Source organism: Herpailurus yagouaroundi, unplaced genomic scaffold (assembly GCF_014898765.1).
Source record: "Herpailurus yagouaroundi ecotype Mexico unplaced genomic scaffold, PumYag 166, whole genome shotgun sequence".
NCBI classification, from domain to species: Eukaryota; Metazoa; Chordata; class Mammalia; order Carnivora; family Felidae; genus Herpailurus; species Herpailurus yagouaroundi.
Window position 1 is genome coordinate 17,924,294 of NW_024412407.1, and position 22,143 is coordinate 17,946,436.

Genomic DNA, 22,143 nt, shown 5'->3' on the forward strand with positions numbered 1-22,143 from the left:
TTGTCACCAATTCACTAAGGATGGCTTGTGGATGGGGTGAAGGCTGAGGGAAAGATTCAAGGATTAAGGTCTTAAAACGAGACAGGCATCTGCACACGCCGCAGTTTAAAAGATGTTAATGGTCCAGGCCGTTGTGGGAAATGATCTCAGACCAGCTGTAACCTTCCCCAAAGCCGCATTGTTTTTTTCTTTTTAATTAGGATAGGTAGCATCTCCTTTAGAAGACAGAATCCTGCTCTGCGGCTAACCCTTCCAGTTGGCGGGCGGAGGCCAGCAGGCGTGTGTGCGGCCGCCTCCAGCGCCGCGGCCCCGGCTGGCGGGCATGAATCCTGCGCGCGCCAAGCGCTCCCTCGGAGTCCAGGGGGCGCGCGCGCGCGCACGGCCGAAGCGCGCGCTCCTGCACCTCGCGAGCGCGCTCCCCCCTCCTTCCTTTCCCGCCCCACGCGCAGGTCTTCGGCGCCCCCGCCCTCCCCGCGCTCCCACAGCCAGAGCGCCGCTCAGCTGACCGGCGGGCGCCAGACGCCTAGGCTTCCAGTTCGCAAGCGCAGCTACGGCGGCGCGAGCCTCTCACGCCGACACTCCCCCTGCGCGCCCCTCCCCCACCCTGGACCGGCTTCGGGACCGACTGAGCGCGAGCTCGCGGCCGCTTCTCGGGCGCCGAGCGTGGAGCTAGGCTGCGGTGACGAGCGGCGGCTGCGCGGCCATGGGCGCGCCGGTGTCGCCCTAGGACAGGCGCGCGGAGACCGCAGCCTAGGCAGCGAGCCTTCCCGAGCGGCGGCGGCGGCGGCAGCAGCAGCGGCAGCAGCGGTAGCGGCAGGAGCAGCTCGGCCGGGATGAGCGGCGCGGCGCCCGGCCCCGGCTCGGGCTCCTCCCCGGCCGCCTGCCGCTTCGCGCACTACTTCGTGCTCTGCGGGATCGACGCAGACAGTGGGCTGGAGCCCGACGAGCTGGCGGGTAAGGCCGGGCTGCGGCGGCGCGGGGGTCCCCTCAGGGACGCGAGGGACGCTGCGGGGACGCGCGGGAGGCGGGTTCTAGACAAAGTCGGCTCCCGGCGGCGCCCGCTCTCCATCCGGACTGGCGCTCGGGCGGCGATTTAATGACATTGTTATTTATTCCGCGTGCAGGGTGCGCTGCTGAGCCCGCGGGCGTCCTGCTGCTGAGGGCGCTCGCCTAGGGCTTTCGCCTCCCAGGCACTGGGTTATTAATAACGGGGCCGGGGGCGGCCCCTAGGGCACTGCCCCCACCCCGCACTCAGGCCCCCTCGCCCGCAGCTGCTCGCGGAGGCGGCGGGTGAGTCACCGGGCGCACTAACTCCCCGGCCTTGCTGCGATCCCGTGCATCCTACCTCCCTCCGCCTGGCTGCGAAGTTTCAGCCCTGGCACGTGACGCGGCGCTCAGACCCCTTCGGGGGAGGCGGCGACAGAGACCGCTGGGCGGCGGGCGTCGTGTCCACTGAGGCGGTGATGGCCCGCTGGGCGAGTGCTGGCAGGAGGCTGGTTGGACTTAACATCCTTGACTGTGCCGGGTCTGCGCCGCTTCCCGCCTCGCATTCTGCGATGACGGTCGACTCACCTTTTGGAATCCTGTCTATTTGGCAGTGTCACGGGAGCTGGCGAGGACCTTTGGACGCTCGGGACTCGGCACGACGCTTTGTTGACACTGCCTACGCTGTTTCTGAGTTTAGTAGTTGGACAATCTCTCCTCAGTTGGGTGCACCGTGTGTTACTGCCTGGCTTTTCTTGGAGGAGCACCGTTTCCTTCTTTTTATTCATTTGATGGCGCAGTGCAGGGCTGAGCTGGGAACCGATGCTGGGAAAGGGGCCGTTAAAGGATGACTGCGTTGAGGGGGGGCGGGAGGGATGAGTGCGCAGTGTTGAGAGGAGGCCGTGGAGGAGTGACCGATTTCATTTTTCACGCTCCTTTATGCTTGCCTTCTTGGGATCTAAATCTTGGTTTTTTGTTGTTGTTGTTGTTGTTGCTAATGGGTGAGACAAGTGACATCTATCGCCTGAACTTTATCTGTGTCAGTGTCAAACACTTAGCTCATAGCCTTTCAGAACAGCTTGCTTTGGACATAGCATGCCTTATTGATTGCACTAATGTGTATTTTTGTTTTCTCTTTTACTTTTTTGGGAGTAGGAGAGGGGATTCAGAACAATGTATTAAATAATAAACAAACTAGACAAAAGTGTTCAGCTGTAAGGTCCACTACTGATCAACTCGTGTCTTAGCTAAGACAGTATCTTTTAAAGCCAGGCTCACAACAAAACATTTTCAACAAAAACTCTGTCAAGTTTTAGTTAAAGATTTTTTGGAAAAGAGGGATGAGTACCAGGTTTTTCTGTATGTGTAATTATATAGTCATGTTGTTTATTCAATTAAAATTTCATGTACATATTAAGAATGGCTTTGTTAAGTGATAATGAAGTTAGAAAACATGTCTGCAGAGAGATTTGGAGAGATTCCTCTTTTGGGATTGAAGGGATTATTTTATTTTTCTAGAATCTTTTCTTCCCTAAACTTCGTAATCATTTGTGGTACTGGATCACTTGGAGGCCTTTTGTCAGTAGGGATGATGAAAGGAAAAAGCTTGTATTTTTTCCTTATCTGTTTCCAATCTATATGCCTAGTAAAGCTAAAACACCTGTAGATGGGGCCTGGGACTCTTCAGGCACAGTGCAGATGGCTTTAATAAAATTAAGTAGTAAAAAATTAATTTTTAATTCATTTTTTAGACACCAACTGGCTTCTCATTTTGCAGTATTATTCATGAGTGTGGATGATTGAGATTTCGCTCCTCATAATATTTGGTGTTTTGAAGTACTAATCACTTCTGCCTGATAATATTTCAGTACAATGATTCATTCACCAAATAGTTTTGAAAGCCTTAAGGTGTGGATTGTGTTATAGGCACTGGGGACAGCTATGAACAAAGCAGTCAAAAATCCCTGCCATCATAGTGCTTACATTCTAGTGTAAACAAAGAATGAAAATACAGAGTGCCAGATGTCAGTGAGTGCTATGAGGAAAAATACAGCAGGGAAGTGAGACTAGGGTAGTGCCAGCACAATGGTGGGATGGTGGGGTTGCAGACTTTAAATAAGATGATTAGGGAAGGCTTCAGAAAAGGTGATCTTAGAACAGAGCCATGAGGGAGATGAGGAAGCAAGCCATGAGGATTGTCTTGGGGAACAGCATTGCAGACAGTACATGCAAAGATGAGGTGGCAGAGTGCCTAGTTTGTGCAGGTAACTGTAGGGACACCAGGGTGGTTGGAGCTAAGTGGGGAGGAAAGTAGTAGATATGATCATAGAGAAAGGGTAGGGAGATTGTGTAGGGTCGAACAGACAATTGTTGAGCTTTTACTCTGAGATGGAAAATTACCAGGAGGTTTTGAGCAGTGGAAAGATAAGATTGGAAAGATTTGATGCACTCTTCTGAAAGGATTGCAATGGCTGTCTTGTTGATTAGACTATGTCAAGGGCAAGGTTAGAAGCAGACCAGTTAGGAGGCTCTTTTTCATTATTTGAGATGGGAGGTGTTGGTGGCTTGGATCAAAGCAGTAGCAGTGAAGTGGTAAGAAACTGGATATATTTTGGAGGTAGAGCCAGCAGGACTTGCTGATGAATTGGATATGGTATTCATAGTCAAAGAAAGAGATCAAAGATGATTCTAAGATTTTTGGCCTAAACAATTTTAAACATCTCTATTTACTGAAATAGAAAGATGGATGGAGAAGCAGGCTGGATATTAGTTCAGTTTTGGACGTGTTAAGTTTGAGGTACCCATTAGACATTCAAATGGAGATGTCAGGTAGGCAAGGCATCTCTCCGGCAGTCAAAATTTATATATAGACATGAGCTGAAAGCCATGAAATTGGATGACCCAAGGAGTGAGTATAGATAGAAAAGAGAAGAGGCTCAAGGACTGAATCCTGGAGATACTCCAACATTCAGAGGTGAGGAGGATGAAGAGGAAAAAACCAAAAAGTGCGGCCAGTAAGATGAGAGGTAAACAAGAGAATGTAGTATCATGTTCTCAACTAACAATCTTCTTGACTGTTTCCACAGAGCTACATTTGAGGATGAGGAAACAAGGCCAGTGAGTTAGGCAAATTAGTCAGGAGGTTATTTTCTGTTTTGCTGCATTAATTTCAAAGTTAAAGATAGTTAAGTTTCTATTTTACTTTTATGGAACTGATCTATTTTTATCACACTGTTTCTTAGCAAGTTGTCACCCTGCCTGTAGAAGGTCTAAGTTGACTTCTATTAAACATAAATTTTACTCATTGCTTTACAGATTTTTTTTCTTAACATATACATGTCCCTAGGATTCATGCTTTGCAGGTGGTGGGGCATTGAAATAAAATTAAGAACACAAATCATATGATGAAGTAATAGACTAAGACCTTATGATAAAGTTATCAGGGCTTTAGATCGATTTTTAGACACTCCTCCCAGTAAAGGTTAGCTTTACCGACAGTGGGAAAGATTTCATATATATATATATATATATATATATATATAAAATTTCACATATACGTATATATACACATACAGATATACTGGTATTTCCTATTGTCCTTTTTTTTGCTCATCGTAGCTGTTGTGCTTTTCCTATTCACTGTATATTTTTATTTATTTATTTTTTTTAATTTGTTTTTTTCAACGTTTATTTATTTTTGGGATAGAGAGAGACAGAGCATGAACGGGGGAGGGGCAGAGAGAGAGGGAGACACAGAATTGGAAACAGGCTCCAGGCTCTGAGCCATCAGCCCAGAGCCCGACGCGGGGCTCGAACCCACGGACCGCGAGATCGTGACCTGGCTGAAGTCGGACGCTTAACCGACTGCGCCACCCAGGCGCCCCCACTGTATATTTTTAAAATGCACTGTATCCATAATCAAAAAAGCCCTTTTGATATTAAAGTAGAAATATTTAAATTTTATTTAAGTATTAAATACATGAAAAAGATTTCAAATTGGTTATTGCATAAGACGAAAGGAGGTGTAAATAGAAGTTGTTAGAATTAGTTGACATGAAGGCAGACGACATTTTGAAATTTTCTTTTATGTCTCTTACTCCCTCTAAGACCTAGCTGTAGGAATTTACATGGCTTGATTTACAGCAACAAATCGTTTAGGCAATAGAAAAATGAAGGACCTTTATTTGAGTAACATAAATACGCAAGCCCCCGGAGGGGCCTTACGGTCTTTGCCCTCTCTCTTTCATAGAACCGTATACACAGTGTTAAATAAGTGAATGAGTATAAAGTTTACATATGAGTCCACAAATTGTGTGGTGACCAGAATATTTTAAAGCATTTCAGCGGTGGGGCGCCTGGGTGGCTCAGTCGGTTGAGTGTCCAACTTTGGCTCAGGTCAGGAGCTCACAGTCTGTGAGTTTGAGTCCCGCATTGGGCTCTGCTGACAGCTCAGAGCCTGGAGCCTGTTTCAGATTCTGTCTCCCTCTCTCTCTGCGCCTTCCCTGCTCACACTCTCTGTCTCGCTCTCTCTCTCTCTCTCTCAAAAATAAATAAACGTTAAAAAAAAATAAAGCATTCCAATGGTAGCATAGATTCAGTTCTGCTGAGGGATACTGAAGTATGACGGGTGCAATTCCTGTCACAGGCCTTTGTTTAGATATCTTCCTTGGTGCCTCTATTTATTTTTAGCTTTGGTTGTCTTGGGTGTGGTTTCCAGAAGAGCTTTGAGGCAGTGAAGACTATGGTCTAAATTCAAATACAGTTAACCCCTGGTTAGGAGGGCTGAACCCCCCTACACAGTTGAAAACCCACATATTATCTTTTGGCTCCTCTAAAACTCGAGAAAACTTACCGATAACATAGTCAACACACATTTTGTATATTACATGTATTATGTAGTGTATTCTAACAATAAAATAAGAAAGAAAAAATGTTATTAAGAAATGTTATTGTAAGGAAGAGAAAATATATTTGCAGTACTATGCTGTATTTAATTTTTAAAATCTGCACGTAAGTGGACCTTCACAGTTCAAACATGTGTTGTTCAAAGGTCAACTGTACAAAATTTAGTTGAGACTGACAGTATTATGCCATACTAGTCCTGGAAGGGACCTCGGACGTCATTTATCAGGGAAGAAACCAAGGCTAAGAGATTAAGGACCCTCTCAAAGAACACATTTGACTGGCAGCAGACAGACAACTAGAGCCTGGTTCTTGTAGTACACTACTAGGCTCCATAGTTATTTTATTTAAGCTCAGAAAAAAGATGAGCTTGACTTGAGTTTAGCAAGCATTTCAGGGTTGCCTTTATTCCAGACTACATGTCATAGTTAAGACTGCTAAAGTATGACTTTTTTTTTTTTTCCAACGTTTATTTATTTTTGGGACAGAGAGAGACAGAGCATGAACGGGGGAGGGGCAGAGAGAGAGGGAGACACAGAACCCAAAACAGGCTCCAGGCTCCGAGCCATCAGCCCAGAGCCCGACGCGGAGCTCGAACTCCCGGACCGCCAGATCGTGACCTGGCTGAAGTCGGACGCTTAACCGACTGCGCCACCCAGGCGCCCCTAAAGTATGACTTTAAAAGCAGTGGCCTTATATACAGACTTGGGTGGGTTAGAGCTGCCCTGATCTGACCACCATTGGAGGTATCTTGGTTGTTACCTGTGTTGACATTGTTAATCTTAAAAATAAAGCCGCCAAGTTATTTTACCAGGAAAAATGGGTTTATTCAGGAATAGCAGAGAATTGCAATTCAGGACATGTAAGCTACAGCAAAACCATAGGCAAGTCTGGAGAAGAAAGTAGAGTATTCCTCTTTTACAAAGCAAAGAGGGGAGTCAGGGAGGGCCTCTTATAAATACAAAGTCCATTGGAATAAACTGGGAATTCAAAATGTGGTGGCTTTGCAGTGTCACTGAATTGTAACAGTCTCTTATTGGGTGGGCTGTTGCCAGGCGAGGAGAAAACCTTTCTTCCTTCTGTTGAGGCAGTATTTTAGACTTGCAAGATCTCTTTCTGTTGGTTCTGCAATCGAAAAAGTGTGGACAAAGGAAGGTATGATTGTTTGTGAAACCATAATTAGAGCTGGATGCACAGGCAGAAGCCAGAGTCCAGTCCTGGCCTGATACTTAGGACATCTGTGGGCTTCAGTGTTTTCATCTATTTTGAATGGGTAAATGAAGTGACTGATTTCTGAACATACCACCCCTCTCTTTCATGAGCCTGAACTTGTTTTTGAGTGAAAAAACTAAATGTATCTAAAAAAAATTAATTCTAGATGACATAGAGTAGGCTTCACACAGTCAGTGAAGCAACTGCCTTCAGCTCAGGTCATGATCTCATGGTCCATGAGTTTGAGCCCAGCATTGGGCTCTGTGCTGACAGCTCAGAGCCTGGAGCTGCGTCGGATTTTCTGTGTCTCCTTCTCTCTCTGCCCCTCCCCTGCTCCCACTCTCTCTCAAAAATAAATAAGCATTACAAAAAAAATTTTTTAATGGCATAGTGTACAAGAACTGATATATACCGCATATGCCACATGAGGACCGATTGAGAAATTAAAATTTCAGCCACAGGGGTGCCTGGGTGGCTCATTCGGTTAAGCACCAGACTTCAGCTCAGGTCATGATCTCACGGTTTGTGGGTTTGATCCCCTCGTGGGGTTCTGTGCTGACAGCTCAGAGCCTGGAGCCTGCTTCAGATTATGTGTCTCCCTGTCTCTCTGTCCCTCTGCCACTTGCACGTGCATGTGTGTGCTCTCTCTCAAAAATAAACATTAAAGAAAAATTTTAAAAATTTCAGCCACAAGGAAAGGGAAAAAGTCTATGCAGTTCCCTTTATAGGAAAGGTGCAGTTTTTAAAAAAAAAATTTTTTTTAACATTTATTTATTTTTGAGACAGAGAGAGACAGAGCATGAACGGGGGAGGGGCAGAGAGAGAGGGAGACACAGAATCGGAAGCAGGCTCCAGGCTCTGAGCCATCAGTACAGAGCCCGACACGGGGCTCGAACTCACGGACCGTGAGATCATGACCTGAGCTGAAGTCGGACGCTTAACCGACTGAGCCACCCAGGCGCCCCGGAAAGGTGCAGTTTTTAATAAGCTTTTTGAAATAATTTTATCAGTTCACAGACTCTCAATTACTATCTATATTGGTTCTTAGGGAGCCAGGGACCCCTGTTTGAAATCACCGTATTAGATAATCTCTCTGTACTAGCAGTATAGGTGACACTGCCAGTTATCCACAAAATAGGCAGTGGGATCTAAGAATAATTTTTTCGGCTTAAAATTCTTCATTAGCTTCCTTTGTATTTGGATTAAGATTCAAACTCTTTACCCTGTGTCTCAGTTTGTTCAGGCTGCTATAACAATACTATAGACTGGGTGGCTTGTAAATAACAGACATTTATATCTCACAGTTCTGGAGGCTGGGAGTCCAAGTTCAAGGTGCTAACAGATCCTGTGTCTGGGAAGGGCCCTCTTCCTGGTTCATAGATGGCCCTCTTATGTGGAAGGGCTGAGAGAGCTCTCTGGGATCTCTTTTATAAGGGTATGAGTCCCATTCATGGCGGCTCCACCCTCATGACCTAACCATTTCTCACAGGCCCCATCTCCAGATACCATCACATTGGTATTAAATTTCAACACACGAATTTTGGAAGAGACACAGATATATAGCACCCTGGTTTGCAAAGCTCTTCATGATCTGGTCTTTACCTACCTTTCCAGCTTTTTCTGACTGGATCATTCTTCCTGCTATGTTGGTTTTCTTGAAGGTCCTTAAAAACAGCGAGCTGTTCTTGTCTCATGGCCTGTTCATCTTCTCTCCTCTCCCAGGAATCCTCTTCCCCTAGACCAGTATTGTCCATTATAAATATAATATGAGACACATATGTAGTTCAAACTTTTTAATAGCCACATTCAAAAAAAGGTAAAAAGAAACAAGTGATATTTATTTTAATGGTGTATTTTATTTATGTATCTAGGATATTATTTGAGCATATAATCAACATGAAAATTATTGAGATATTTAACATTCTTTTTTTTTCTTACTAAATCTTAAAAATCTCAAAATCCAGTGTATATTTTACCTCATATCTCAGTTTGGACTAACCATGTTTCAAGTGTTTAATAGCCACTAGTGGCTGGCTACCCTCTTGGACAGTGTAGCCCGACATCTTTGCAAGATGTGCTGCTTCTCCTCATTCAGGTCTCTGCACAAGTATTACCTCCTCAGAGTTGCCTTCTCAGGCCATCCTGTATAAGATAGTGTCCTTCTTCCCCCTGCCTGCCCCACTCTTGCCAGTAACCCTGCTTTATTTTCCTCATAGCACTAATGGTTCCTGGCAATATATTGTAAATGCATTTATTTACTTCACCTTCTTTCTCCTTTTGATGTTTTTATTTTTATTTTTGAGAGCAAGAGAGACAGAGCGTGAGCAGGGAGGGGCAGAGAGAGAGGGAGACACAGAATCCCAAGCAGGCTCCATGCTGTCAGGGCAGAGGCTGACCTGGGGCTCGAAGTCAAGGACTGTGAGATCATGACCTAAGCTGAAATGAAAAGTTGGATGCTTAACTGACAGCCACCCGGGTGCCCCATGATTAATTTTTCAAAAAGGTATTTTTCAGCTTTGGGGTGAGCTACTAAAGTTTCTTCTTTTTTAAACAATATTTATTTAGGGTACCTGGGTGGCTCAGTCAAACATCTGACTTCAGCTCAGGTCATGATCTTGGGGTTCGGGAGTTCGAGCCCCACATTGGGCTCTGTGCTGACAGCTCAGAGCCTGGAGCCTGCTTCAGATTCTGTGTCTCCCTCTCTCTCTCTCTGCCCCTCCCCCACTCACACTCTGTCTCTCTCTCTCTTTCAAGAAAATGAATGAACATTAAAAAAATTTTTTTTTAAAGTATTTATTTTGAGAGAGAAGGAGCTCAAGCAGGGGGAGGGGCAGAGAGAGAGGGGGGAGAGAATCCCAAGCAGGCTCCAGGCTCTGAGCTGTCAGCACAGAGTCCAGTATGGGGTTTAGTCCCTCAAATCATGAGATCATGACCTGAGCTGAAATCAAGAGTCAGATGCTTAACTGACTGAGCTACCCAGGCGCCCCTAGAATTTGTTAGCCTATTACTTCTCTCTTGACATAAACTGTAATGAATAAACGAATAACCTTTTTTTAAAAAACAGCTTTATACAAACAAGTATGCAGGTATTAGCAAGGTTTTTTTGCTCGTTTTTGTTTTTTAAGCATATAACATGTCTTATTTATTTAAAAACTAATGCCAGGTGATGAGCACATAAATGGTGGCTAGTGTTTATAAAATTTCAGAAAGTGGTTATACTAAAGATCAGTTGTAGCTTCCATTGTGATTTTAGAGGAATATCTTAGGAAATTGCATTCATAGTTTCCTTCTTCATGAGCATCCCATATCAGTTTTGGATATGGTCAGCCAGGACAGTTTCTTTGTTTCTCTAAATTTTTTGTCTTTATTGTAACCTGCATAATGTTCTGTTCCATCTAAGACTTGACTTGTTGAAATGGCACCATGTAATGACCAAAAACTTTCAGTAAGACTGTCTTTTCCTCTTTACTTTTCAAACAAAATGAGTGTAAGGAGCTAAGAAGTGAGAATTCTAGGAATAAAAGTGGAAGTATTTTATATGCTGCTGGAATAGCACATCATGAGGATAAAAACATGAAACAGTTGCTTTCTTAGACATCCCTGAGCCTTTTCCAAGAATCCGTGACTTCAACTAACTTTATTCTAAATTAAATATTATAACTGTTCTAGTTAACATGAACATTTTGAGTTAATACCTTACATTTTTCTTTTATAAACTTCTATATGTCACTGGTACAAAGCTATTTTTGAAATAATGTTTTCTCTAAATGACTTTCAAAGATATGTGTTAGCATTATTAAGTCAGAAGGCCCTCTAGGAAGTCACCTTTATACAATGAAGCTATGAAAATAGCTAACATTTATGGAGTCATGAATTGTGGTTGGTGATTTATAAGCATTATTTTTAGTCTTCGTAATAACCTGAAGGTATCATTTCCCTCATTTTATAGATGAGGAGGCTGAGGTTCAGTGAGGTGTTCCCCAAACTCACAGAGACCAAAAACTGGGATTGTATCCCAGCCTCTCTGACTCCAACATACGCCTCTTCCACTGTGCCTTGCTGCTTCTCCAAATCCTCTAGACCAGCTATCCTCAACTTCTAGATGGTGACATATTAGTGGGCCTGTCTTTTCTGAGCTGAGTCACAGTAATTATTAACAGTAGTTGAAATACTGAGGCTGTAAATGATACGTTTAAAAATAAGTGGAATGAAAAAAAAAATAAGTGGAATGGATTCAAGGTCTTCCCTCTAATGATGCCATTCTCTCTCAGTTCCATTCTTATGTGCTTTTTTGGATGGAAGAGAAAGAGGTGGCATTTTATGCACCACGACAGTCATTGTGTATAGCCAACACATAATGGGAAATATGTCTAGTTAATGCTGCTGCTAAGCTACTGTTACTGATGAGCTGTGAATAGTTTTCACATGTTTGTACTCTCTTAGGAATACCACTACAAAAGTATTCTTACTTGCTTCCCTTCCCTGTAGATTAAAAAAAATTTTTTTTGTTCATAATCTGAGGACACACATGGGAGTACGTTTTTCAACACTTAGGCTGATCTAGACTACTAGATACTTGTAATTTCAGCTCTGCTGTGAGGACCAGCATGCTTAATGCTTCGGTATTGGTTCTAAACTGTGAAACCCAGTTTAAAGATATTTTTCAGTAGTCTGTCTAGATCTCAGAGGCCTTGTGATGTCAATCCATCTGTTTTACGTAATTTTCTCCTGGTCAAACCTGGAGAATCGGGTTTCTGCTTTGAAGAGCATGTTTTCTTGCCCTTTCCTGTCGTCCTTTTTTCTGAGTACAGTACATTCTTATAGTCATTTATTAACACAGGGAATTTTTCTATAGTTTGAGGAAACATGGTAGAAGTGATACATAAGTTTCTGAGAGTCTTAATTCTTCTGTACAGTTTGGCATAAATTTGCTCAGACCAGGCTTTTTGTACCTTCCCCCTCCCCCCCCCCCCCAATCCTTTCTACAAAGATCCCCCTTTCACCTTAGTCCTTATGAAGCCACTACCTATTGCTTTTTTGGTTGTCTCTTTATATGAAGAAGAAGAAATATTCTTTTTTTTTTTAATTTTAATGTTTTTTTTTATTTTTTTTAATTTTATTTATTTATTTATTTATTTTTAAAATTTTTGAGACAGAGAGAGACAGAGCATGAGCAGGGGAGGGGCAGAGAGCGAGGGAGACACAGAATCCGAAGCAGGCTCCAGGCTCTGAGCTGTCAGCACAGAGCCTGACACGGGGCTCGAACTCACAGACCGTGAGATCATGACCTGAGCCAAAGTCGGACGCTCAACCGACTGAGCCACCCAGGCGCCCCAGAAATATTCTTTTGATCAAAATCTCCAGTGTCATCTTGGTGAAGAGTTGTTAATGTCTAAGTAGATCTTCCAGTTACTTCATCCCAGCAGAAACTGGGCAGAGTTTCTGATTTCCCCTGGCTTTTCAGGTTTAATACTTTGTTTCTAGTATACCTTTAGTTTCTTTCCTTTGTCTTTTCTCATCGTTCTTTGAGGAAACAGGGACAATTTGCTAAACAATATTCTTTCTGTATGCTAAATTTATATCATTCTTTTTTTTTTTTTCCTTTTTGCTGTAGTTTGGGACTAAAATAGCAAGGAGGGATTATTACCTCCTAGGCAGATAAGACAGGAATTGTTTTGAAGGGGAGTGAGCATCTTGGACTCCTGTATGATTCCCTGACATGGAAGTCTTCCCTGTCACAAGACTTGGCATTAGCGTGTCAAATGGAATTTGATGAGAATCAGCTACGGACTTGGGTTGGAATAATTTGAGCAGCAGAAATTTAGGACCAGTTATAGGCTTAAAGTTTATGGATGATTCACTTCCAGGACCACAGTGTTTTGTTTTATTTTCTAGGTTACTTTCTCTTCATTTCAACTTTAACCCTAACCTTTGAGGAAATTTAAATGGCTGGGGTAATAAGATAACAGATTGTTTAAGAATGTTTCCCATCTCCTGTCTCAAGTGTATTCTTTTTCTTAATAAACTTTTGTCTGGCTTTTAAAATGTTCTGGCTCAGCTCCAGGGAAATGAGCTTTCCAACTTGACTTCATTTGCTTTGTGCCATTGTTCACAAGAACAATGACTGATTTCACAGTTTATTAAAACACAAGCATTGGTACCATTGAGGTGAGTATGCCAAAATAGGTTATTTTGTTTAGTTGTTCTCACTCCTGTCTGGCAGTGCTTATTTTTTCCATTGGCAGTTCTAGCTACCATTTGATTTAAAATAAATACAAGAAAGCTGTGTGTCTCAAATGTAATATTTTGTGTACTCCTCACAGTGAAGGATGGACGGGCTTCAATGTACTGTGAACCACTTGTAAACTAACCACTTGTAAACTGTCTTGTCCCTGGTGGAAGGGGTCAGTGGGGAGAGAGCTAAAATGGGTGTATGGGAGGGTGGAAGGCCGTCGAAAACCACACCTCTTATTCCAAAAGTCCTCTTTTCCTGATCTTTTGATCTCTCTCTCTCTCTCTCTTTTGTACTTGGAACACAGATTTTATGGTTAGAGTGTGAGAAATTGTGCAGAGATATCCAGACAAATGTCGTAGAACTTGGAGCCCTCAGATTTAATAGCCTGCTGGAGGAGTCATTATAAAGTCTCCAGCACAAATGCTGCACTGACTGAAAGTTTAACAAAATCACATTCATTCTTCCCTGGAAGAGTGAAAATTTAGATTTTTCTGAATGTGGCCTAGGACCACAAGAAGTAGACATACTTTGTTGAATCATTAGGGGGCAGAGGCCTTGATGTGAAATGTCTGTTGACATGTATGCACATTTAGCATTTATTTCTCTGCCCCAGTGAACTCCGTTGAATTCGTCAGGTGACAGCTTTTAACTGAAAGTCAGTCTTTGAGGGACAGCTGAAGCATTGGTGTATGTGTGTGAGAGATTTGTTTTTTTTTTTTTTTTCTTTTTTTAATATGTAGGGGAAAGAAGTAACTTCTTAAATTCCTTGCTTTTAAAAATAAGAAATTCTTTTTGAAATACAGATTCGCTTTGGGACTTAAAGGAGAATGTAAATGGTTGTATTATTTTAGTAAATACAACTGAATAGCTTTTGACCATCTCCTGAAATGAGATATAGTCTCCTCTCAAGTGTGGGAACTGTTTTTCACCCTGTTCCCCTGTTCCCTGACCTCTGCCTTTTGACCCTGCTGCTTTGTGATGAGATTATGGGCCTTTGAGCTTTTCCTCAATGTACCCAAGTTTCCTTACACAGCAACATTAAAGCTTTATGCTTTCTTAAAAGATGTTCTTAGAATTGAGGAGAACATTCAGATTTAGTTGTAGACATGCGTTTTTTCTTTAAATTTTTTTCTTTAAGAAGTCTATTTTTTTCTTAACATTTTCCAGAGTATCTATATATTGTCTAATAGGAACTTTGAAGTTTTGTGGGTGTGTGTATAACTAAATATGTTTTTTATTTGGAATAAAACTTTGTAATGTTGCTTATTTAGGGAGAGGCCAAAAATTACAGCTTTCTAGGATAAGGAAACCCAAGAGAGACCCTATTTACTCCCCATTGTTGTCTATTTGGAATAAAAAGTTAAAATCTGGATTCAGAGGGTATCATGCAAGAATAACAAATTGAATATTTTCAGAGAAAATCAACCCTTTAACCTGCTTATTTGATAATAAATGCTTTTTAGACACCTTGTTAGATGCCTAAAATAGAGTAGGAAGAGCATCAGGGATAGACAAAAGGAGATCATTTGATTTTGCTACTTATTGGTAGAGCATATAAGTTTGTTTGTTTTTTGTTTGCTTTTTTAGACAGGATATAATTAGTGTCAAAAATAAAATGTTGGGGATGATCTATTTTATTATTGTTTTGCATACTATCTTTAGGTTTACCCAGAAAACTAAGCATTTGCTGTTTCAGACATTTTAGTAGAACTTTCTGAGGAATGTCTGTTTTACACACTGAAATGTTCCACCAGAGGTGAAGATAAATAAAATAATTGGTTTGAATTAATAAAAGGCAGTAAGTGGTTTTTAAAAAGTTGTGGTATTAGAGGGCGCCTGGGTCGCTCAGTCAGTTGAATATCTGACTCTTGATTTTGACTCATGATCTCACAGTCGTGGGATCAAGCCCCATGTCAGGCTGAGCATGGAGCCTGCTTGGGATTCTCTTTCTCCTTTTCTCTCTACCCCTACCCCACTCGCACTCCCTATCTCTCAAATAAATACACCTTTAAAAAAATAAAAAAGTTGTGGCTTTTAAATTATAGAAGTAATAAATGCTCATCTTAATGAGAACAATAAAAACAAAAATAAAAACTGGAGAATACAGGATTACATTAAAGAAAACAATGAACACCTGTTATCCCAGAGGGGTAGAATTTAAAATAAAACTAGAAGTTCTGATTTCTGGTCACTAATTAGATGCCAGAGTGACCATTTAACTGAAGTGATGTGGCTAAATGAGCTGAGCAATAATCCGAGAAACACAGTAGCATTTTTTTATGTTGAAGTCATTGCCGCTGATTTAGTATATGACATCTTTAAAGATCTCTGTAAATAATTATTGATTGAAAGAGTGAATAAATAAATGAAATGGAGTTCTCTGCCTCAGGTGTTTAATTTGAGGGATAAACATTAAATCCTTAGTACTTGACAACGCTTTCTTTTAACCAAAATGCTTTATACCACCAGGAATTAAAGTGAAATGGGAAAAGAAAGTAGCTTTGAACCCCAGGAGTTTAATGCTAAAATAATCTATTTTTTTTTCCTTTATGGAAAAGAAAGGGGAAAGTGCCGATGACAAATGAGATGGGAAGACGGAGGAAAGAAGCTAATAAGAAAAAGAGGCAGTTAGTTCAGTGACAGATAAGATAAACTCTGGATTTTTGTCTTAGTGGGAATCTGATTTATTTGTAGTTATATAGCAGAATGGAAATGTGTTTAGGTGGTATGAGATACCTCTGATGGAAAATCTGATTGTCTCCCTTCAGGTTGCTGGGAGAGAATCATTTTAGGGAGGCTGAATCTAGAAGCAGCAGCAGATTTGACACTTATCCCTCACAGCTCCCTGCCTGCCTCGTTGTAGAGGCTGTGTAAACATTTCATGGTTAGTGCTGGCACTAGCTGCAGAGAACACAGTGAATGTCTGCAGTTTTTCTTTTCATGTAGTGGAGTAATAATAAGAACAACGACAGTCTTTGATTGTCTGGCAGTGTTTTGGCTGTTGGTGCTTTTAGATCCCTTCTGTAAATGACTTTCCTCCTAAAATCCATTTATTGTGAACATATAAAACATCAGAAACATATGAAATATGTTTAAACCAAATGAAGACCTTAAGAAAGCAAAGAAGGGATATTTATCATAGTAATTGGAAAAACTTATACAAGGGCAGATGTGCCTCTTTTTCTTTATTTTTTTAATTTTTTTGCCTCTTTTTCTTTAAACTGTCAATTTACTGTTATGAATAGGACTTCTGTCAGTAATGACAGTGCATTCTAAAATTTTTTTGAGTAAATGAAACAAACTCTTCTAAAAAAGAAAAAAAACTCAAAAAAGAAAGCACAAGAAAGAGAACCCTAGTTAGTTTCTATCTGGAGAGTCATTATTTGCATTTTTGTTTCTGTTTAGTTATTTTTTAGGATGGGCCAAATTGAGGTGGATTTTAGTTGCTTTAAGTACTGTGACTGGCATTGATCCTTGAAAACGTTTTTGGAACATATAGCATAGTAACTAAAGAAAGTAGAGGGGCACTGTGGAGAAGAAGGGGCTTATTTTTTCCCACATCTGTGTTCCTACATTTTGTTTCTAGGACCAAATGTACATGTTAGTCACTCAGAACAGATGTGTAGATTAGTCTGCTTTTAAGTATTTCATGGAGTGGGAGATGAGTTGGGAAGACAGGCTGAATCTAGCTTTTGGATGATTTTTCTGTCAGAATGCTTCTTGTTATAGGTCAGAGAGGACCTAAGAAATAAAGGAATCTGGCTGGTTCATGTAAGTTTTTTTAGGGGGTGGGATGTTCAGGTATAATTTGAACAGAGCTTTAGCTTCATTTCATTGCAGTTCTTTACGCTCTATCACCAATGCTGACTTCCTTTACAGGGTGCCTTCATTCCTTCATGGTTATAAAACGGTAGGGGTGCCTGGGTGGCTCAGTTGGTTAAGTGTCCGACTTCAGCTCAGGTCATGATCTTGCAGTCTGTGAGTTCAAGCCTTGTGTCAGGCTCTGTGCTGAGAGCCTGTTTCAGATTCTGTGTCTCCCTCTCTCTCTGACCCTCCCCCACTGATGCTCTGTCTCTATCTCAAAAATAAATAAACGCTAAAAAAAATTTTTTTTAAATGGTGACAGTACTTCACACTTCACATTTGCACATCACACCTTCCTTAGATTTAACTTTCCTCCTCCACTCCCCAGTCACATCATGAAACAAAAATCTGGGCTTTGCTATGATTAGACCCCTTTAGGTGACACTTCCCTGAGGCCCATTCTTAAAATACTGGTGTGGTGAGGAAGATGGGATTAAATGGACTGTTTAGAGACCAGTTTAGGATGAAAACTAGGGCTGCTTCACAATGGAAGGGGAAGGGAAATGGCTGTTAGGAACCAACCGAACTGAATGCCAGACTATGAACAATGCCCTTTGAGAGACAGAAAAGAGCCCCTAAAAGGTTTTGAACAAAGGGAATGTCATGCTCAAAGCTGTTCTTTAGGAATATTACTCTGGATGAGGAGTGTAGAGTGGAATTAAACTGGGGAGAAACTAAAAGTGCAGATACCAGTTAGGAAATTGTTATTTTGCAATTTTACTGAATTCATTTATTCTAATAATTTTTTGTTGGAGTCTTTAGGATTTTCTGTGTGTCTTATGCTATCTGCAAATAGTGACAGTTTAACTTCTTTAGTGATTTGGATGTCTTTTATTTCTTTTTCTTGTCTGATTGCTGTGGCTAGGACTTCTAGTATTATGCTAAATAAAAGTGGTGAGAGTGGGCATCCTTGTCTTGTTCCTGGTCTTAGAGGAAAAGCTCTTAGTTTTCCACCATTGAGTATGATGCTAGCTGTGAATTTTTCATATATAATAGCCTTTATTATATTGAGGTATGTTTCCTCAAATACACTTTGTTTATTGTGAATAGATGTGGAATTTTGTGAAATGTAGAAGACAGTTCTACAAAACAAACTAGAGGGGAAGGGCTTGAATTAGGATAGTGGCAGAAGCAGCTTAGCTGGGTGGTTCCAGCTCAGGGTTTCTCTTATAAGTTTACAGCCAAGCTGTTGGAAGGGGCTGCAGCCCTCCTAGGGCCTGGCCCAAGTGTGGCTGAAGCATCAGAGTCACAACCTGTGTGATTGTGGCTAGGCCTCTCTGTTCCTCACCACTTGGGCCTCTCCATAGGCTGCCTGCATGTCCTAATGGCATGGCTGCTGGTTTCCTTCAGAGCAAGTGCCCAGAGACAGAGAGAGGTCCGTGAGGGAAGCCAACATCTTTTACAACCTAATCTCAGAAGTGGCATACCATCATTTCTGCCTTATGCTTTTGGTCACACAGACCACCCCTGCTTGGTATACTGTGAGAGGGAATTCCACAAGGCTGTGAGTTACCAGAGGCAAGGTCGTTGAGAGCCATCTTGGGGGCTAGCTACCACACTGACTTGGGCAATGTTAAGGCTCTTAAACTTCTGATTTAGGACCTACAAACTTTAGGAACAATTTTTAAATAGAGTATACAAAAGCTGTAGTGGTGTGCAGGATTTTAAAGCAATTTGTATTTGCAGTAAATAATACAGATCTACTATTTTAGAGAAGCAGTACTGCAGAGTTTGAGCTTGGGCTCTGAAGCCAGACTGCTGTGGACAAGTTACTTCAATTCTCTTTACCTAATAGTAATAGTACTCTTAACTGCTCTTCGGATATGCTGGTCAAATGCTTAGAATAGTGCCAGGCACATAGGGGGTGCTCAGATGTGATGTTTATTATTTTTATTGTTAAAAGAACTTGAGAAGACACGTGCACTCAGCTGCTTTTGTGTCTGGAATATATGGTACAACATTGGAAGTTGAGTCTGGAGAGCTAGGCAGGAACAGTGTGCTGAGGGAAGGATGGGCCTTCACCTCTGCTGGCTATACATAGTTGATTTGTGTTTTTGCTGTCGCTTACCCTTGGCAATTAGTGTTTATTTTAAACTACTTTGTTTAAAAAGAAGTGGTTAGCTTTTGTAGCACTTTGTCCATTTCTGCTTCAGTAGTAACACCTGGATTTATGCTTCAGACTCAGCAGTTCATGGCACACAGGTGTTCCTTTCTTTTCTCTTTTAAAAATTTTATGTAATAGTCCTAATTTGAAAGAGAAGTTATGATGGTATTGCTCTCTAAAAAAGAAAATGAAAATGAGAAAAAAAGGAATGAAAAGCGTTGTAGTGGAGGGGAACAGAAAAGTGCTTGATAAATTATGTAAGGAAGCATTTGGCTTTGGTCAGAAATTTAGTTGTTAGCCAGCTGTAAGCAAACCCATCTGGCACACTTTTCATTTATTCTTCTGAAATATTCATGGACTCCAGCAGTCCCTGCCTTGTTTCCATTAGATCCTCACATATTCTCATCTTCCGGTAGCCAGTCTGGAGTTACAGTGGGTTGCCCTTGTTTTGTTTCCTTGTTGCTGTCGGTGTAATCAATAAAGAATAGGCACTCAAGGAAAGGTTTATATATACTCAAGTTTCTTACAAAATAAGTTGTGGAGCAAATGAAATAATGTAAGATTTGAGAACAGTCAGTCACTACAGTGCATTATGCTTTAAAGTATTTGTGGTACTTTGAACATCTCTGAATTATGAATCTCTGCTGATTAGTAAGCAGTACCCTTCATTTTTATTAAAGATATTTCAACATTTATTTATTTTTGGGACAGAGAGAGACAGAGCATGAACAGGGGAGGGGCAGAGAGAGAGGGAGACACAGAATCGGAAACAGGCTCCAGGCTCTGAGCCATCAGCCCAGAGCCCGACGCGGGGCTCGAACTCACGGACCGCGAGATCGTGACCTGGCTGAAGTCGGACGCTTAACCGACTGCGCCACCCAGGCGCCCCTATTTTATTTTGATTTAGAGACCATGTGATTAGTAAACGTAAATTTTTTAATTTATAAAAGACATTTGCATGTTTCTTGTTAAATCCTGGAGATCTTTTGAAATCAAATGATCGTAGATCAAGGGGATCATAAGTAATCCTTTTTTATATTTTAAAATTAACTTTTATTTCAGATCATTGATACTAGGATTATTATTTGGCGTTCAAAAACAAGTTCTGAAATTTTGTCATATAAATTATTCTCAAAGCTCATGAAACTGCTGTTTTACTGAATAGTAACTTGAGATTCACCTGGTTATTCCTACTTCTTTTTTTAAGAAGAAACTTGGCTACTATTTAGGAATGTCTTCGATGTTTAAATATGATTTCCTTCCATTAGCTCCCTGTTTTACATGAGAAGACAGCCCTCATTTTTTTTTAAAGGAGGTTGGCAGTTGTGTTCATACCAACTGCTGAGATTTTACCTAGTTGAGTGATAGATTAAGATTTTAAAAACAGTGGGGTCAGTCTTTTCATTTTTGTAGGTTAACATTGTGACAGCAATGTTGAAAACTAGGGGCTGTTTGTGTCAAATTTGTATGATACGGATTTTAATGTTTAAGTGGAATCTTCCTTTGGTTTATCTTTTTTTTTTAGCTTTGGCTCTTTTGTCTGCTCTGGCTTTGCAAGATGAAGAAACATAATGTCTTTTTTGGGGTCAGTGCTTCCCAGAAACCTGGCTGACTCTAATGGTCAATAGGACCCATTTGCCACCTTTTGAACAAAGGATTTGAAGGCCTTGCAGGCTGCCCGTCTGTCTTGGGAAGCTTTGTGCAGCCAGTGTGCGAAAAGAAGTTTTATTGGCAGAAGCAAGCCTTTTCTACATAAGTGCTAAGAGTGTGTAAGATACAGTTTCTCTGTAAATACTTAAAGTGTATTTAGTTTTGTGCTGTGTTATAAGTCATCTGATTTTGTTCCCATGTTTAGGAAGAGGTGAGTTGGACAGAATTAGAATTGAAGTTATTATGCAGTTTTTTTAGAGTTGAAAGAAGCTGAAAATTAGTTGCTTGTATCACCTATTATTTAATTCATTTTATTTTTCTTGTAAAATTATCATTTCCCAAATCATATACAAGCCATTTTTTTTCTTTAATTAAATTTGGGAGTCATTCTGTAGTATAAAATGTGTGAACTCTTTTTTTTTTTTTAATTTTTTTTTTCAACATTTATTTATTTTTGGGACAGAGAGAGACAGAGCATGAATGGGGGAGGGGCAGAGAGAGAGGGAGACACAGAATCGGAAACAGGCTCCAGGCTCTGAGCCATCAGCCCAGAGCCCGACGCGGGGCTCGAACTCACGGACCGCGAGATCGTGACCTGGCTGAAGTCGGACGCTTAACCGACTGCGCCACCCAGGCGCCCCTAAAATGTGTGAACTCTTTACCCATGAGTACTTAATTTGCTATTTTGTCAGGTAGACTTTTGGGGCACTGATGAGGTAGGGCTGGTCAGGTGTATTAACATTATTTCTAAGCGTATCTTTCTGCCCTCTAACCTTAAAGCTATTTGAGGGAACCAGGTTAGCATGGTAGTTAAGAGCATGCGTTCTGGAGTTTAAAGTGCCTGAGATTAAATGTTTATTTATTTTTGAGAGAAAGAGAGAGAGAGGGAGCAAGCGAGCACGGGGCGGAGAAGCTCCGAAGAGGGCTCCGCTCTGTTAGTAGAGAGCCATCAGGAACTGTGAGATCATGACCTGAGCTGAAGTGGGACACTCAGCCAACTGAGCCACCCACGCATCCTAAAGTACCTGAAATTAAATCACAGTTCTGCCACTTGTTGTGTTGCCCATTAAACATTCTTCTTCTTCTTCTTCTTTTTTTTTTTTTAAGTTTATTTATCTATTTCAAGAGAAAGGGAGAATTCCAAGCAGGCTCCACACAGGTAGCCCAGACCCTGAAACAGGGTTCCATCCCA

General features: G+C 41.5%; 1 protein-coding gene across 7 annotated transcripts in view; it reads left to right on the plus strand.

The window, feature by feature from the left end:
* The first annotated feature begins 463 nt into the window (after positions 1-463).
* Positions 464-22,143, plus strand: part of DENND5B (DENN domain containing 5B) — a 196,824-nt gene continuing 175,144 nt past the window's right edge. For 4 of the 7 annotated variants that reach the window (XM_040488497.1, XM_040488500.1, XM_040488499.1 and 1 more), the window contains exon 1: positions 467-954. In XM_040488497.1, coding sequence (XP_040344431.1) covers positions 834-954 — 121 coding nt within the window. In that variant the 5' untranslated portion in view covers positions 467-833. Of the gene's footprint in view, positions 955-22,143 lie in introns of all 7 variants that reach the window. The other 3 variants (XM_040488501.1, XM_040488502.1, XM_040488503.1) reach the window with 2 other exon arrangements.